The sequence below is a fragment of the Maniola jurtina genome, chromosome 5 (assembly GCF_905333055.1).
Source record: "Maniola jurtina chromosome 5, ilManJurt1.1, whole genome shotgun sequence".
Lineage (NCBI taxonomy): Eukaryota > Metazoa > Arthropoda > Insecta > Lepidoptera > Nymphalidae > Maniola > Maniola jurtina.
The window spans coordinates 15,924,379-15,942,397 of NC_060033.1; the positions used below are offsets into that span (position 1 = coordinate 15,924,379).

General features: G+C 43.1%; 1 protein-coding gene across 1 annotated transcript in view; it reads right to left on the reverse strand.

Annotated features, from left to right (window-relative positions):
* The window catches only part of LOC123865020, a 191,027-nt gene that overhangs the window by 61,993 nt on the left and 111,015 nt on the right, over nt 1–18,019 (reverse strand). The window contains exon 4 of the mRNA XM_045905836.1: nt 14,875–16,235. Coding sequence (XP_045761792.1) covers nt 14,875–16,221 — 1,347 coding nt within the window. The 5' untranslated portion in view covers nt 16,222–16,235. The remainder of the gene's footprint in view (nt 1–14,874; nt 16,236–18,019) is intronic.

Genomic DNA, 18,019 nt, shown 5'->3' on the forward strand with positions numbered 1-18,019 from the left:
AGGGAGCTTGGACTGTAGTAATAAAATGTTTTATATGGCGTAGTATAAGGGCCAAAATTCCATAAAACCAATTACATAAAAATCATGATTTTTCTTCATTTTTTGAAATAATTTAAAAAGTAGTTTTTGATAACCTATAAACTACTTTTTGCAGTTAACCGCTTAAGGAAAGTCCGCAGTTTTTAACACTTATAGAAAAGCCGGCAAAAAGGGGTGGATGATACGTTGACGGATGACAGAAGGGAGTGGGAGAAGAAGACATGTGATAAGGTCAGAAAGAAGAAGAAAAGCCGGCAGCATTCAGAACTTATAAATTCCACCATCTCCCTCTTTGCTAAACCGTAACATGTATAGTAGGTATATATCTATGACTGGCTATATCCGACATCACTGTTCTGTACCTAGTCTAAAATCTAAATGTCTAAGCTAGAATTTTGCCCGCATTACATGACCCTGTTCATATCAACACAACGAATTTAAAATATGATTTCATCTAAATAAAGCGACGTAAGAATTTCTTCATTCAACTGAATGTTCAGTCCGTGGTGAGTGGCTCAAAGTGCCCATTTTGTCGACTCCAATTTCTGAAGTTAGACGATTTGCTGACTCCACTGTCTTTGAAGTTTAGTTCATACTTGTAGAATTCCGTATTACAATCGTACAAGTAAATAAGTTGCAAATAAAAAACCGCCTGTAAGGAAAAAGTATTTTTATTGAGACTTACTTAAGTCTTTGTGAAATGGGAACTCTTGATTTCCCGGGATATAAAGTAGCCTACATATGTCCAGGTCTTTTTAATTATAATAATAATGATCTTTATTTTAATCGCTTTAACTTCTATCCATGCAAAATAAATCGATCCATTGCTCCGTTGCGACGTGATTGATGAAAAAACCATGACCAAACACACTTTCACATATTTTCTAACTAGAGGAAGCCCGCGACTGCGTCCGTGTGGATTTAGGTTTTTAAAAATCCCGTGGGAACCGTTTGATTTTCCGGGATAAAATGCCTATGTCAATTACAGGGACGCAAGCTACCTCGGTACCAAATTTCGTACAAATCAGTTAAGCGGAAGGGTTTTTAGGAATCCCGTGGGAACTCTTTGATTTTCCTGCATAAAAATTAGCTTATACCGTCTCCGGGATATAAGCTAACCCTGTACCAAATTTCGTCAGGATCGGTTAAACTGTTGGGCCGTGAAAAGGTAACAGACAGACAGACAGACACACTTTCGCATTTATAATATTAGTATGATGAATATGTGTAGTGAGGGTATTGAGGTACCTAACCCCAAGCTGGTAGTAATCGTGCCGGAAATAGGTTGGTCTATGAACATCATTACACGGCATCGCATCCGACGGCACCGGACGCGGCGCCGGGTATTGGCGGCTAATGGGAACATGTCGGCTTTTCTTTTAAGCCTTAAGCTGTACAACGCTGTTGTTTAGCTTAAGGCTTAAAAGAACGTTATAAGTTAGACCGATGTATTTGCGCAGAAATCTTAATTTTTTAATGGTGCGGAAATATCTCATAGCGCGCGTCCGTCCACTAATGATTGTTGCCTATGCTATGTTTTATACGCACGAATTATGAGATAGCACGAGTTCTTGTGTTTAAAATCTTATCGTCAAGCAATAAGGTCTGTATTTTTAACCCCCGACCCAAAAAGAGGGGTGTTATAAGTTTGACGTGTGTATCTGTGTATCTGTGTATCTGTGTATCTGTGTATCTGTGTATCTGTGTATCTGTCTGTGGCCTCGTAGCGCCTAAACGAATGAACCGATTTTAATTTAGTTTTTTTTGTTTGAAAGGTGGCTTGATCGAGAGTGTTCTTAGCTATAATCCAAAAAAATTGGTTCAGCCGTTTGGAAGTTATCAGCTCTTTTCTGGTTTTCTTATTACTTTTATCCCAGGACCACCAGAGGTTACGTATTTTCTGACACAGGAAATATGTACGATTGAGTAGTGTTAGTAAGTACTAAGAAAGCATGCCTAGCCTACGTGCTAGCTTGCTTAGACGGCCAATTTTCAGGTATCTGATAATGAAGGTACATAAAAACATTACTTACCTCACGTAAATTCGCCAAACTGATTTTTACGTATATTTTAGGCAATATCCTTAAAAATAAGTCGCCAATACTCCCAGACACTTCCCGCGTCGGCCGTATTGCTTTGCAGACGCTTTAAAGCTCCCAAAATAAGTAATTACTTAACTGCACGTAAATTCTGATGCTCCATTTTTATATATGTCCACCAGACAACTATTTTAAAACCTTTTACAAGAAGACAGACCGATCCAGAGAGCCAATCATCCCCTAAATTCAATTTTAATGCCTCTGTGGGTTTGAGCGCGAGGGCATCATTATCTACGCGCATGAGACTGAGTAAGACATGTATTAGGATATATTGACTTCTCTCTCACTCTCTTATAGTTTACTTATGTCAATTAATTATTAATATTAAAAAAAATCTGCTAAAAATTAAAAAAATTGGAGAATTTACGTGAGGTAAGTAATGTTTTTGTGTACCTTGATTACCTGATACCTGAAAATTGGCCGTCTAAGCAAGCTAGCAGGTCTGTAGGCATGCGTTCTTAGTACATAGTAACACTACTCAATCGTCCACATTTCGTTCGTCAGAAAATACGTGACGGCTGGCGGCCCTGGGATCTTTCACTATTGTAACAGAGGTTCATAATATTATGTCAATTGGCAAATGTCAAGTTGTCAAGATGGACGTTGCCTAGATACATAATTATTTATTTGAAAATAATGTTTTGGAAAACTCCGATACTTTGGATCGTAGGCGCGGAGTTTCTAATTTATAAAATATTATAATCACAGTTAAACGAGAAAACATCAATTCAGTTATAATATCCAACAGTCAACCAAAGGCCACGAACAATCAACCCAAACCCAAACCATAGTCAAACTATTTTTAGGGTTCAGTAGGTATCTGTAGAAAAAAAAGATGTTGTAGGTAGCCTCGACTGTTGTAGTCGCGTAGGTGTGCATGGCACCATTAAATATCATAGGAGGTGATGACCCTCCGCGCGGCTGAGGTTCCCGCATCGTAGTCGCTTTGTCGCGCAGGTTTGGATGATGCATTAGGCGCACCTTCTTTTTATTTTATCTGCTTGAACTCAGCTTATTTACTTTGACAAAATACGTTTAAAATTCATCATCATCAGGATCAACCCATCGCCGGCTCACTACTGAGCACAAGTCTCCTCTCAGAATGAGAAGCTACCACACTGGCCAAGCACGTATTGGCACACCTCACGCACCTTTGAGGGAGCATTATGGCCAACTCTCAAGCATGCAGGTTTCCTGACGGTGTTTTCCTTCACCACTTCGTTGTCTGTCTGTGTGTCATCTTTCAAGAGAATCAAAACTTATAAATTGGGTACTTCCCGTTTACGTAGAATCATGAAAGGCAGGTAGCAATATCTTATAGCCCAAGCACTCTACTCCTGTGGCCCAAGTAAAGAGAAAAATCCAACAACTGAATTGTCATTACATAAAAAAAAACTTGTACGGAACTCTTCATGTGTGAGGCAGACTCGCACTTGACCGGTTTTCGAAAGTTATGTCAAATAAAAATTTGACATGCAATAACAAACAAAATGAAATACAAGCCACTTTATTCCTTATTTCATCGGGTGAAAGTCGATTTCAATTTAATCGTAGGTATATCTTGAAAAGCGAACTATTATACGACTACGTAAAATGGAAACATTTTTAAAGCAAAGACATGTTAGAAACAGATATTTCGTTTTGGTCGTGTTAAACTATGTGAGTCATTCAGATAATTCTTGATTTAGTGATGTTCGGTCAAAAATATTTCATGGAACGTATAATTAACATAACATTGATGTTACTTTTGAAGAGATATTAGCTGCCTTATTGGATTTATATTATTATAGAAATTGGGTTTTAGAATGGCACAAATATACGGTAATTTATGAATAAAGTTTAAAAAGCGTGAAATAAAAATTAAATTAAAAATTTAAAAAACCCCCGACACATAAACCTCTAAAAAGTAAAAAAATAATAGGTAAATATGTATGGGCCCTTTAAGAATAGTATAAATAGTAAAGTTTTATCCAAGCGCTCGTTGCGTCGGGGGACCGCTAAAGACTGTTCTTTCTACAACAGATGACTTTCATAGTTTATCATAGGTAGCGGTCCCCTGGCGCAACGAGCGCTTGGATAAAACTTTACTATTTATACTATTCTTAAAGGGCCCATACATATTTACCTATTATTTTTTTACTTTTTAGAGGTTTATGTGTCGGGGGTTTTTTAAATTTTTAATTTAATTTTTATATTGTTGTACACTAAAAGCCAATTCTCACCAAGCACGTACACGTGACACTTGCTTGTGACGCGAATGAATCCGTAGACATAACTGCACGCGTTACATCTACGCGAACGTTCACGCCACGTAAGCGGTATGCCATGTCACATACGCGGCCTGTGTGGCCGGTGCTTTAGTGTCTAATTAGAGAGATAGAATATGAAAGTACCCTTTTCGTTATTTAGATTGAGCTAATAACAACAATTGTTGAAATTATCGCAATGTGATAATCACAGCTTTTGAGCGAACAAAATTGTTATTAAAGCGAAATATAAAGCTTTTAAAATAAATAACGAAAATCAAAATATACAAACCAGAGAGTAACAATATTAAATTTCGTAATAAAGTATTAAAATTTCAATCTGTCGCGAGCCTCGCGAATGCTTTGTTGTAAGCGAACAGTTTAATATGCCCGCCCTCCGCAACCGGCCGGGCATGCATCCGCCCGCCCTTAGGGTAACCAATCAACACTGAGCTATGCTGCGCTGTGCTATGCTCAGCTAAGCTAAATTTCTGGGGCTATGTTTTTACAGTTCCACACACAAAGGGTAAAAATGGAGCCCTATTAATGTCACTCTGCTGTCTGTCTGTCTGTTAGTCTATCTGTCTGTCTGTCCGCGTGTCACAGGTCTCTAGCTCGTAGACGAAATGAGTTAAAAACCTGAAATTTTGGTATTTGGTGTAGGAAGTTGACCCAAACTAAGATAAATTTAAATTATTTTTCACACAAGCTCCCATACATGAAAAAGGAGCCAGGAAAAAAAATTCTTACCCTAGCACGTGGGGTATCATTGTTTAGAACTTATTGAGTAGAGCACGAAAATTTTTGCTTATTTTTTATCTAAAAACATAAGGCAATGTGCGGGACCATTGAATCAGAGTTGTCAGTTTTAAACCATTTTTGTGACGGAGGCTATCTCAAAAACTAAACTAGTTAGGAATATGAAATTTCGGTATATTACGTATCATGTACTGTATATACTGAAGAGAGGTCCGACCCGCACTTGGCCCGTTTTATAAAACCCACACCCCTTTGGTTTGTACTCGGCATTGTACCGGAACGCCAAACTTGGCAGCTTATGTATGTATGTTGGTATGTTATAAACATATATCGCAGCGCCGGAGGGTTTGTTTATATAGTCATTATAATTTAAGAGGGGCGATAGAACATAGCACAGCACAGCATAGCTCAGTGTTGATCGCTCGCCCTACAGTCGAGCGGACATGCTCTCTTTCATAGCAATGTAATTACTCTGACGGGCGGAAAGCGGACATGTCCATGCAGCGATCGTTGCGCTTTATCCCAGCAACACGTGTACGATGCAGTTTGTATTGAAACAAAGTAAAAACCGGTCAAGTGCGAATCAGACCTCGCTCTTTAAGGGTTCCGTACATGAAATCGTAAGGTAATCGTAGGTAAGAAATATATTTTCTTTTCCGAGTTAGAACATCGGAATAAACCGTGAAAGAAAACCCCAAAAAATGTTCGTTTGTTTTGGTCACAGCTTAGAAACTATTTTATAAAAGAGTGAGGCTCGACTGCACTTGGCCGGTTTAATTGTACTAACATCTAACAAAGGTAATCGATAGGTTTCGCCACAATTTGCTGTAGGTACGTGATTGACGCCACGGGTCGGAGACGCCATGATAGATCGCCATGTGGCGGCGGTAAATGCTCGCTTCACCGCGCAATAATTTTATTGACGGTATATATTTATTGTGCTAACATCTAACAAAGGTGATCGATAACCCCGCAAGTTAGGTGTAAGTTTAGCCACAATATGCTGTATGTGATTGACGCCACGAGTCGGGCCGCCATGATGGATCGCCGTGTGGCGGTAAATGCTCGCTTCGCCGCGCAATCATATTTATTGACGGTCTATTTTTACCCTTCAGCTGACGAATAAAGGGAAAATGTTTAAGCGTAGCCTATAGAATAGAGTAGATTTTTATTCAAGTAGACTTTTACAAGTGCTTTTGAATCGTCAAAATAATTTACCACTGGTTAGCGCGGGAGCTGTGCGTGTGTGCGGCGCGTCCCCACCCCACTTGCCATCTCGACCTGTCGCGTACTATACATGCACAATCTCTAGTATGTACACCGGCGATTGCTCCTGTCAACTGGCATAAAAAGGGTACAAGGCCAACCACGTCTACCACTGCACCGGTGAGAACTTCTAGGAACTTCAGGAAAGTTCTAGGAATCGTTGAATTGGACACGTAGGGTGCGCTTTTGCCGGCGCTCAATTGGCTTCCGCATTTGTAATATAGCACGTATTTCGTTCTTTGTTGTTTCGTTCGGTTGTGCATCGTGTGTCGGGATTATATTGGTGCCTACGTGACTTTGCATCGCCTCCTTCCGTTCGATAAAGTTTTCTCTTGGTCAGCTTACTCAAATCCTCTAACGATTACGAATCTAGCTAATCAAATAGCAAAATCTAAAAAACCGGCCAAGTGCGAGTCGGACTCGTGCACGAAGGGTTCCGCACCATCGCATAAGAAATTGCACTTTTTAATTTTTTAGTTTTTATTTTGATTTTTTTATTATTTTTTGTTATAGCAGCAACAGAAATACACATTCTGTGAAATTTCAATTCTCACATACAGACGGAAAGGCATAACGGAGGCTAAGTAATAGGGTTCCGTTGGCACCCTTCGGGTACGAAGCCTTAAAAAACAAAGGAATGTGTGTGGAAAATGACCATAGTTAAAAATCTAAGCGAAGCCAGGGCGGATCAGTAGTCCATTATATCTACGAAGGAGACCTATTTAAGGAGGGAGGGAGGCCTTTGCACACAAATGTTTTTTTTTCTGTTTTCTTCTTCTGTGTTGTGCTCCTTTACATGTTTTTTTTGTGCATTAAAGACTTCTATCTATCTATCTATCTATCTATTCCCGGAAATAGGTAATATTTTGAAATTGGAACTTACACCGTCATTCACACTGCCTACGCTGCGAGTAAGCACGATATGAAAGTGAATTCAACTGTAAGTATGATCCTGAATATGATGAAATCACAAAAGATACCCTATATTGAAAAGAAGGACAATGTAGCTACTTGCAGCTTGGTGGCCCGGCTACATTGGGAAATTAGATCGGTTGAGATCCACGATCACGAGGTTTCACTTTGAAATAGGCAATGACAGCTATAATGCACGTACACGTACCTTATTTCTGCCCCTTGCACTCGCTGAATTTCCTCCTGGATCCAGGGATTCTTGCTAGAATGATGTGGGTTTTCGTTCGAAACGCGCGCGCGATGCTTTTCGTAGCAGCGATAATTTTCGAATGCCGTTGACCGTGATGTCGTCGGTGACAGATGACAGCACGACGTGCATGACAGCTGATTGAGCTGCGTGCTGTCATTGCACCATTTCAAAGTGTTAATGTCGATGGTACCTCGGTGGCGCGAAATTTCGAAAGTGTAATTATAATCAAGTTACGGTAACGGAACATTCCGCCCACCAAAATGCCTATGGTATTTTCTGGTTATAAAAATTCTAGGTAACGATAAATCAGTGACTAAAAGTAAAAAAAAACTAAACTAAAAACTACGTTGTTAATGATATCGTAAAATTTAAACGTAAAGCTTAACTAATGAGAGAATATAAAACAGAACATACGATAAAAGTTAGTTTTCTAATGGTGGAAGCAAGAGCCGAAGACATAGCCTACCCAATTGAAATGGGTTAAGAAATGCGTTTCTCAGAACTGTCATCTGAGTTGCTCCATAATGTCGACGAACAAGGTACATAAAAAGATAAATAAGCCAGTGGATTGGAGAACGATAAGCTCGTTTAGATCGATGGATGAGTAATTGAGCATGCTCGATATTAGATTTTGATCGACGACGGTAAGAATTAAACGCTCGTAATAACTGCCAACGATGAAGCCGGTGTCGATAAACGGGAGTGAGTTCTTCATCAGAGGCAGATGTTAGAGTTTTAATGTAGAAAGGCCCGCTGCAAATAATATCTGTAAATGAAAATACCTTAGCGAGGTCTTCACGATATGACGGGCGATCGCTCATGAACGGATGAGAAGGGTGTGGACGGTAGCAGAGATATGGTCGATACGTTCTGCCGCCCACCCTGAGAGCCCTTTGAATTCGATTAGTTAATGTTCTTTCGAGTCTTTCAATGCTATCGATGAACCATGCCAATGAAGATTCATTGGTATGATTTTCTGTAGCACAGTGGAAGTTGGGTGAATTGTCAACAACATGAGGTTCACGTTTTTCATTGTCTTGCGCTCGTTTTCTAAGGTGGGTGTAAGGTAGATCGCTTAGAGATGGTTTCGAGGGCAAAGGGTGTGCTGGATAGCAGTGAACACGTTTAGAACGACTAACAGGAAACTGATAAGATAGTATGCGGCAAGCTGTGATGATAATCAAAATCACTAATAAATGATCAGACGTGACGCGTGTGAGATGTTTGTACTCGTATTTAAATCCTGATTGCGAATCTTTATCTTGAACACGGGTCAATAGACCTTTGGTTGATTTCATATCACAAACTTCTTCCGAGAGAACTTGATTCTGTTCACGTTTTACGGTTCGCATCAGCAATTTATGCCGTTCAGTAATTCCAACAACAATAACAGCCGAGCAATTGGTTGGATCAAATACAACCCAGGGTTGGTGATGTTGACATAACAAATGAAGCTCCGCCCACCATGATACAGTGTGAAGCGTTTGGTGCCAACATTCGATAGTCGCGGCCTTTAAAAGACTTCCACGAGGAGCTGCAAATGTGGTCCACCTAGTGGAAGAGAAATACATCCACCACAATAGAAATAGGATTGAATTGGGCAATGGGTCGATCGTGAACTTTACGATATGCATCATCATATCATGTCGTTCAGTGGTTACAATGAATAAACCCATACGTACGAAATTAACTATGCCTGAAAGCCAAGGTGCATAATGCTGGTATAACCAGGGAGGCTCCGCCCACCATAAAGAATTGTGGATAATTTCACTTGGGAGATCCCTTAGTGAACGTATGTCTACGGGATTGTTACTCGACGAGATGTGATACCAGCATTCGGCAGGGGTAATGTGTTGTGACTTGGCATGATTGCCAACGAGATTCATTCGTTGAGTAGACGAGCGGTCGCAAGGCAGAAAGACAAGTCGGTGACGCGACCACGATAAACCAATGGAAGAATCGGACCAGAAGACATCCTGAACATTTTCAGATATGCTACGTTCCGTTGCAGAGTTATTGGTGTGAACGTCTGAGGTTGTCCTGGCAGCATGCGTATGTGAATCACGTCTTTTATCGATATGACATATTTTCCCTAAAGGACAAGCGAGAGAAGCAGAAATGGGAATTCGATCGATCGGTTGTTGAACACCAGCCGACGAAACGATGTTCGTTCGAAAGCGCAAATGAATCTTCTTTGAATGACTGGGAATGAAGTTTGGTTGCGGTTTCAGACCAATAAGTTGAGGAATGTTGACTGACTTATTATGTACTGTGATGACACGGATATGGTTAGGTTTTGGTAAAGGGGCCTCTAAGGAATGTTGCACTAGTAGATTCGATTTAATAGCGATATCCGGTTTTCGTCTTAATGCGTTAGGTGCTAGGTCAGTTTTACCTAGAAGGAGCCAACCGAAAACAGAATTAAAAGCAGTAGGTTGATTTGAACTTCCCTGAATTTGTTGATTTAACAGCGACTCAGCAAATATATCCGCGGCGAACAGAATATCAATTGGGCCCGGAATATCGAAATTTGGATCAGCCAACGGCAACCTCTCAATGTGTGACCAACCAGTTGTGTTTAATTTCGCTACTGGTTGATCACTGCATATCTGAGCCATCACGTGCAAGTCTAAAGTAAAACATGTTTTATCGTTCGTACTGATGCAACACGTGACATCTCCTAAAATTGAAGCAGCTGCTTTGCCGAGTCCACTAACATGTGTAACGGATTGCGAAGGATTTAATCTTAAACGTTTAACTGCTGATTCTGTAATAAGACTGCTCTGGCTACCTGTGTCAAACAGCGCCCGAAACGATTGCAGGGTTCCTGAGGCATCTTTGACCTGTACGATGGCTGTTGCAAGCAATACTGTTGAGTTCGACGATGACCTTGAAAGCAAAGTCGTTACGGTTTCGTTAGGTTCGCTTGGCGTATGGCGGTGCAGCAGTGAGTGGTGCTTACGCTTGCAGGTGCGACAAGAAAAGACGCTGTTGCAGTTCTTCAACTGGTGGGAAGATTTTAAGCAGTTGAAGCACCAGCTCCTGTCAGTTGCGACTTGCATGCGTTCGTCGATAGATTTTTTCAGAAATTCTGGACATGACGAAATATTGTGCGACTCGCTACAAAATGGACAGGTTGTGGACCGTGTATCAGTTGCTGATTCACTCAGTTCAGATTGACTTTGATCCGCGGCTATAAGAGCATGCGACACAGGCAACCGTTTAGGTTGAGCCAGCGGAGAAGCAACCTTTGGCATAGACTTGTTTGGTTGAGTAAGTTCGGTGAAATGTGTATCGCGCAACAGAGCCTCGCATTTAGAATGTAAGAATCCTTTGAGTTGTACATAAGACGGTAGCTCGGTATCCGAATGCTTCTCTTCAAAATCGCGGCGTATGTTTGTGTCCAATTTTGATAGAATATTATATACTAACACGAAATCCCAATGATTAACTGGTAAATTAACTGATTTTAAAATACACAAATTCTCTTCGAATAAGTCAAGTGACTTCCGAAACTCGTGAGCATTTCTGACATTAAAGTTCATATTCAGAATCTCCCTCCAGCACGTGAAAGCCAATTCTCGCTTGCATTTATAACGCGCGATAAGCGCAGCATACGCATCGCGGTAATACTCGCTACTCAATGGAAACGTTTTCACTACCGTTAAAGCATCACCACTGAGAGAAGAAATCAGATAATGAAACTTCTCGGTGTCACTAAGAGATGTGGAGTTGTGTATCAATGCGTTGAAAGTATCGAAGTATTCAGGAAAACGTTTAATGTCCCCACTGAAAGTAGGAAGCTGTATTTTCGGTAACCTAACATTGGACAACGAACTACACTGCGACTGAGATGTGCAAGATTCATTTTTAGTTAAACTACGATAAATTGATAAGACTTTGTAATACATTTCGTCAAAACGTTCTTGAATTCCAGAATCATCGTTTTCCGAATCGTCTAAAATCTCCAGAATCGCAAAGTGCGTGTCTTCAAATTTGGAAGAGATTTTTTTAAGATCTTGATGATATGCGAAGAACATGTCCCGCTGAGAGTAATCATTGACAGCTGAAACACCGATTTCTAATGCCTTACACATCCGCTTATAAGCGATCGTACGTTGCCTACGTAATGACGATAAGTCATGTTCCGTGTACTCAACATCATCCTGAGATTTCGATCGCAACTTCTTAAGAATGCTCGATTTGCGAGTGGAATACCTTTTCGCAAGTGACATTTTTGTAAACTATTACGCTTCGTATAACGTAAACACCACGATAGAATAGCATTCAATTCGATTAAACTAAATAGGTACGTTACCAGTGTTTTAAAACTGTTCAAATCGGTATGAAGTACAGAGCAACACACAAGTTTTGTCACAGTAATGTATGAAAATGTATATTAACCACGCTTATACTTGTGGGGTGAACTGTACGGAGTTAAAATCAGTATGCGTACGGAGAAGCACACAAGTTTTGTTACACCAATGTATCGAAATGTACGTAATTTACGCGTATACTTGTGAGGTGAACCGTACACACTGCAATAACTAATCGAAAACCCGAGCACAGAAAAATGAACTTTACTCCTTTGAAAATAAGGTCGATCTGAAAAATGACAGGGTTGATTAAAACGTTAAATCTACCCGGTTATTTTGATAAATAAAATAAAGTGATATGATGTTATTGCAATGTAAAAACTTAAATAATTAGGCCCTAAAACATTAAAAACGCGTTGACCTTGGGTGTGTTATTACGATAGAATCTTAATTTAACGAGTTAAAAGATTGAATTACTGAAAGCCGCTTAGAAAATAAACACCGATATGTTGAAGTGATTGTTTATTTGAACTTGAGTAATTCAATATTTTTACGGTAAAGACGATAGAATCCCTGTTCGAGTTGGTTCAATCTACGTAGGTACTAGCGATATCAGGCAATTGAGTTAGAATGGAGCAACTTAGATCGCGAGAACAAAGAAAGTGTCGATTTGAATGACCTAAGTTACGACATTACGAATTACAATTAACCAGAAATACCATACACAAATTGATCGTTATAAAATAGGTGGAAAGTCCCGGGTTTCGGCACCATTTAATGTAGCTACTTGCAGCTTGGTGGCCCGGCTACATTGGGAAATTAGATCGGTTGAGATCCACGATCACGAGGTTTCACTTTGAAATAGGCAATGACAGCTATAATGCACGTACACGTACCTTATTTCTGCCCCTTGCACTCGCTGAATTTCCTCCTGGATCCAGGGATTCTTGCTAGAATGATGTGGGTTTTCGTTCGAAACGCGCGCGCGATGCTTTTCGTAGCAGCGATAATTTTCGAATGCCGTTGACCGTGATGTCGTCGGTGACAGATGACAGCACGACGTGCATGACAGCTGATTGAGCTGCGTGCTGTCATTGCACCATTTCAAAGTGTTAATGTCGATGGTACCTCGGTGGCGCGAAATTTCGAAAGTGTAATTATAATCAAGTTACGGTAACGGAACAGACAAGGTTGACTAAAGTCCCGACTCCTGACCAATGTGGAACACCTCAATATAGGGCGCATTATTACAATAGTTTCCAATATTTGTTGGACTATAAAGAAATGTTTTTCCTATTACATTTTTAAGCCCTGGTCAAACAACATGCGGAATCACACGACACCGAGACACACGTAACTCAGCGAGGTGTCGCACCAGCGATTCCTGAATTATGCATGGCACACTGAGTGATAGCATGCACATAGCAGTACTGTTTCACTGTTGGCCAGGAACACTCAACACAAGCCAACTCTCGGATAGTAATTACCTAAATAGGAAAAGTTCGTTTTGGTTTCAGCAACTTGCACGTCTATTGCAGCTAGTCAATTTCAGATTAGTTTTAACAGAAATCTTGAATCGTCATTCGTCAAATATTAAGGTACGGGTGACGTAGCTTATCTACTCTACCTAAATTTGACGCCTGCCAGTGTAAGTGAAGCTTAGACGTTTTGCTACAAGTTTCAAAGCTGTCGTGAACTGTAGTTTCAGCAAGTAAAACTAGAAGAAATTGACAACGACAGTGACTTTTGCAATATTGCTAGTAGTCACTTAGCAATACAGTAATAATGCTGTACTAACTCACCGTTTGCGGCCAACTCTTCTCTTTAGACCTTGTTTTCTAAACTGGTGGTAAGTGGATATATTTTATTGTATAATCTTAAAAATGCCCTGTATGAAATATTTCTTTTAACAACTTTTGAGAGCCTCATTAAAAATCGCTGTTTCTGCTGCCGCGTCATCGTATCGCGTATTTTATGACCATAGCTTTAAGATTTATCTCCTTCACACCATAATAAAATACAGCTTTATATAAAAGCAATTTGAGGACCCTTCTCGGTAGGAATATAAAATCTGAATATGATTTTCTTTGGGCTCTTTCCATCATATAATTCCTATATTGCGGGTAGAGCGTAAATTTTACGACTTCAGTGGCATAAGTTGGGGTCGTTTTATGGAAAATCCAATAGATCAACTTTTCCAACAAATAAAAATAAGAACGTTTATTATTTAAGCACCCTGCCGGATTGGTTAGATGGCAATTTAGACGTCAAGGATTATGAAAACCTTCATCCATCATTTTCAACCCCTTCCAGCGGAGAAAAGGTAGGGTGAAATATTTAACAGTCCTTTAGGTAGGTAGGTACTTATATTTATAAAGCAGTGATAGCCTCCTCTTATTAGAGGAGATTATGGTCCGACCCGGGCATGAAACTCTTTTCGGAATTATGTGCGTTAAATAATGGTTAAATATCACATACTTTAATCAAGTCAACATCGTGAGAAAACCTGAATGCCTGAAAATTCTCCATAGACGAACAAAGATTAACAACGACGTGTGAAGTCTGGCAATCTACACTTGGTCAGTGAGGAGCTAAGGCCTAAGATTTAGGCCGTAGTCCAATATGCTGGTCAAGTGTGTGGAGAAAGGAGGCCCTGCTCAATTCTAGCGATGGATTAAGATGATGATGATTAGGCTATATTTTCATGTATTTCAATGCCGTATAGTAATTAAGTAAATAAATGTGTATTATGAGTTTTTTAAAAGAATATTAGCCATGCTAATCATGACTAATACTCCCCTTTCCTCTCGAATTAAGCGTAAAGCTTGTGCCAGGAGTGGGTACGACGATAGTGCAACGGGTGGGGTTTGAACCGCCGACCTCTCGGAATTCAGTCCGCTCCTCAACCGTTGAGCTATTGAGGCTTGTCCAGACGGGGCGTACCGCGGGCCACCGTCATGCTGCCCTCACCCTGCGGACCGGCGTACCTTGGGCGTGCCGGAGTGGTGTCGCGCGGCGGCGGAGTGCGCGCGGCGCGTGGCGCGGTAGTGCAGCCGACGCAGCGCGCCCCCCAGCCGCTCCGGCGACCCGTTCCCGCGGGCCACCGTCATGCTGCCCTCACCACCTGCGGACCGGCGTACCTTGGGCGTGCCGGAGTGGTGTCGCGCGGCGGCGGAGTGCGCGCGGCGCGTGGCGCGGTAGTGCAGCCGACGCAGCGCGCCCCCCAGCCGCTCCGGCGACCCGTCCCCGCGGGCCACCGTCATGCTGCCCTCACCACCTGCGGACCGGCGTACCTTGGGCGTGCCGGAGTGGTGTCGCGCGGCGGCGGAGTGCGCGCGGCGCGTGGCGCGGTAGTGCAGCCGACGCAGCGCGCCCCCCAGCCGCTCCGGCGACCCGTCCCCGCGGGCCACCGTCATGCTGCCCTCACCACCTGCGGACCGGCGTACCTTGGTTGTGCCGGAGTGGTGTCGCGCGGCGGCGGAGTGCGCGCGGCGCGTGGCGCGGTAGTGCAGCCGACGCAGCGCGCCCCCCAGCCGCTCCGGCGACCCGTTCCCGCGGGCCACCGTCATGCTGCCCTCACCACCTGCGGACCGGCGTACCTTGGGCGTGCCGGAGTGGTGTCGCGCGGCGGCGGAGTGCGCGCGGCGCGTGGCGCGGTAGTGCAGCCGACGCAGCGCGCCCCCCAGCCGCTCCGGCGACCCGTCCCCGCGGGCCACCGTCATGCTGCCCTCACCACCTGCGGACCGGCGTACCTTGGGCGTGCCGGAGTGGTGTCGCGCGGCGGCGGAGTGCGCGCGGCGCGTGGCGCGGTAGTGCAGCCGACGCAGCGCGCCCCCCAGCCGCTCCGGCGACCCGTCCCCGCGGGCCACCGTCATGCTGCCCTCACCACCTGCGGACCGGCGTACCTTGGTTGTGCCGGAGTGGTGTCGCGCGGCGGCGGAGTGCGCGCGGCGCGTGGCGCGGTAGTGCAGCCGACGCAGCGCGCCCCCCAGCCGCTCCGGCGACCCGTTCCCGCGGGCCACCGTCATGCTGCCCTCACCACCTGCGGACCGGCGTACCTTGGGCGTGCCGGAGTGGTGTCGCGCGGCGGCGGAGTGCGCGCGGCGCGTGGCGCGGTAGTGCAGCCGACGCAGCGCGCCCCCCAGCCGCTCCGGCGACCCGTCCCCGCGGGCCACCGTCATGCTGCCCTCACCACCTGCGGACCGGCGTACCTTGGGCGTGCCGGAGTGGTGTCGCGCGGCGGCGGAGTGCGCGCGGCGCGTGGCGCGGTAGTGCAGCCGACGCAGCGCGCCCCCCAGCCGCTCCGGCGACCCGTCCCCGCGGGCCACCGTCATGCTGCCCTCACCACCTGCGGACCATCACTACTGCTCAAATATGTGCCAGAACATGGTCATAACGCTGCCAACACTTTAGACGCGTTTATGCGAAGTTAGACATGCGGCTAAACTCAGACCACACTCGCTTCGGTTTTGTACGAAATTCGAATACGAACGAATACGAACAAAAAGGCACAAACGTTTCGTATCTACGTATGACTATCGCATCTAGTGTGAGCTGTCAAGCACTTGAAAGGTCGGGCTTGTTAGTGCCTTTTCGTATGTGTTCGCACGTCTGAATGCCGTACGAACCCTCGCTTTTCATGAATTTCAAATACAAATAGGTCTTTTTGTAATGGTAATCAGTTTCTATAACTGTATTATATTCAACTCTACAGCTCTTATAATTTTAAAATGGCAGTGACACACAGACAGACAGACTGACGGACTGCAAAATACTATATGGCTTCTATATACCTAGTTACTAAAAATGGCAATTAAGGCCAACCGCACTTAGGATGTGTTTTCGTACAAATCAAACACGCACGATCAATCCCGACCTTCCCAGTACTAATACTAAGTATCTAAGTAAGGAAGTCGGGATTGTTCGCGTGTTCATACGTGTTCGCACGACTCAAATTCGTACGAATAAAGTATGTTCGGCCTAATATCGACTAGAGAGTGGTGTGCAACATACAACTTGCCATGTTTATTATTATACTTATTTATTTAGAACTTGTAAAAGCCATGTAGAATCTAACAGCTTATTAAAACTTTTACCCCTAATTGCAGTTAAACCTTCGCCGTCTGCTCAAATATTTATAAGTTGTTACTTTGAAAGCTTTTTAAGGATTCCCGAAACCTCATTGAGTACTTTTTATTAGTTTTATTTTAAACTTATTAGAAACTAGATGATGCCCGCGACTTCGTCCGCGTTTATTTAGTTTTTTTGAAATCCCGTGGGAACTCTTTGATTTTCCGGGATAAAAAGTTGCCTATGTGCTAATCTTGGATATTATCTATCTCCATTCCGAATTTCAGCCAAATCCGTCCAATAGTTTTAGCGTGAAGGAGTAACAAACATACACACACACACACACACACACACACACACACACACACACACACACATACAAACTTTCGCCTTTATAATATTAGTGTGACTAGCCGATGCCCGCGACTTCGCCCGCGTGAATTTAGGTTTTTTGAAATCCCGTGGGAACTCTTTGATTTTCCGGGATAAAAAGTAGCCTATGTGCTAATCCAGGATATTATCTATCTCTATTCTAAATTTCAGCCAAATCCGTCCAGTAGTTTTTGCGTGAAGGAGTAACAAACACACACACACACACACACACACACACACACACATACAAACTTTCGCCTTTATAATATTAGTGTGATGACTAGAGGATGCCCGCCACTTCGTCCGCGTGTATTTAGGTTTTAAAAGATCCCGTGGGAACTGTTTGATTTTTCGGGGTAAAAAGTTGCCTGTGTCAATTACAGGGACCCAAGCTACTTTGGTACCGAAATTGATGAAGCGGATGGGTCTTTAGGAATCCCGGGGGAACTCTTTGATTTTCCGGGATAAAAAGTAGCCTATGTCCGTCCCCGGGACATAAGCTAACTCTGTACCTTTCGTCACAATCAGTTAAACTGTTGGGCCGTGAAAAGGTAGCAGACAGACAGACACACTTTTTCACATACAGACACGCATTTACAATATTAGTATAGATGGATGATGGCTGTAGCGCGACTGCGTATACTTACCGGATTTAAGATTTTTTTATCCCGTGAAACCCTTTCAGAAGGT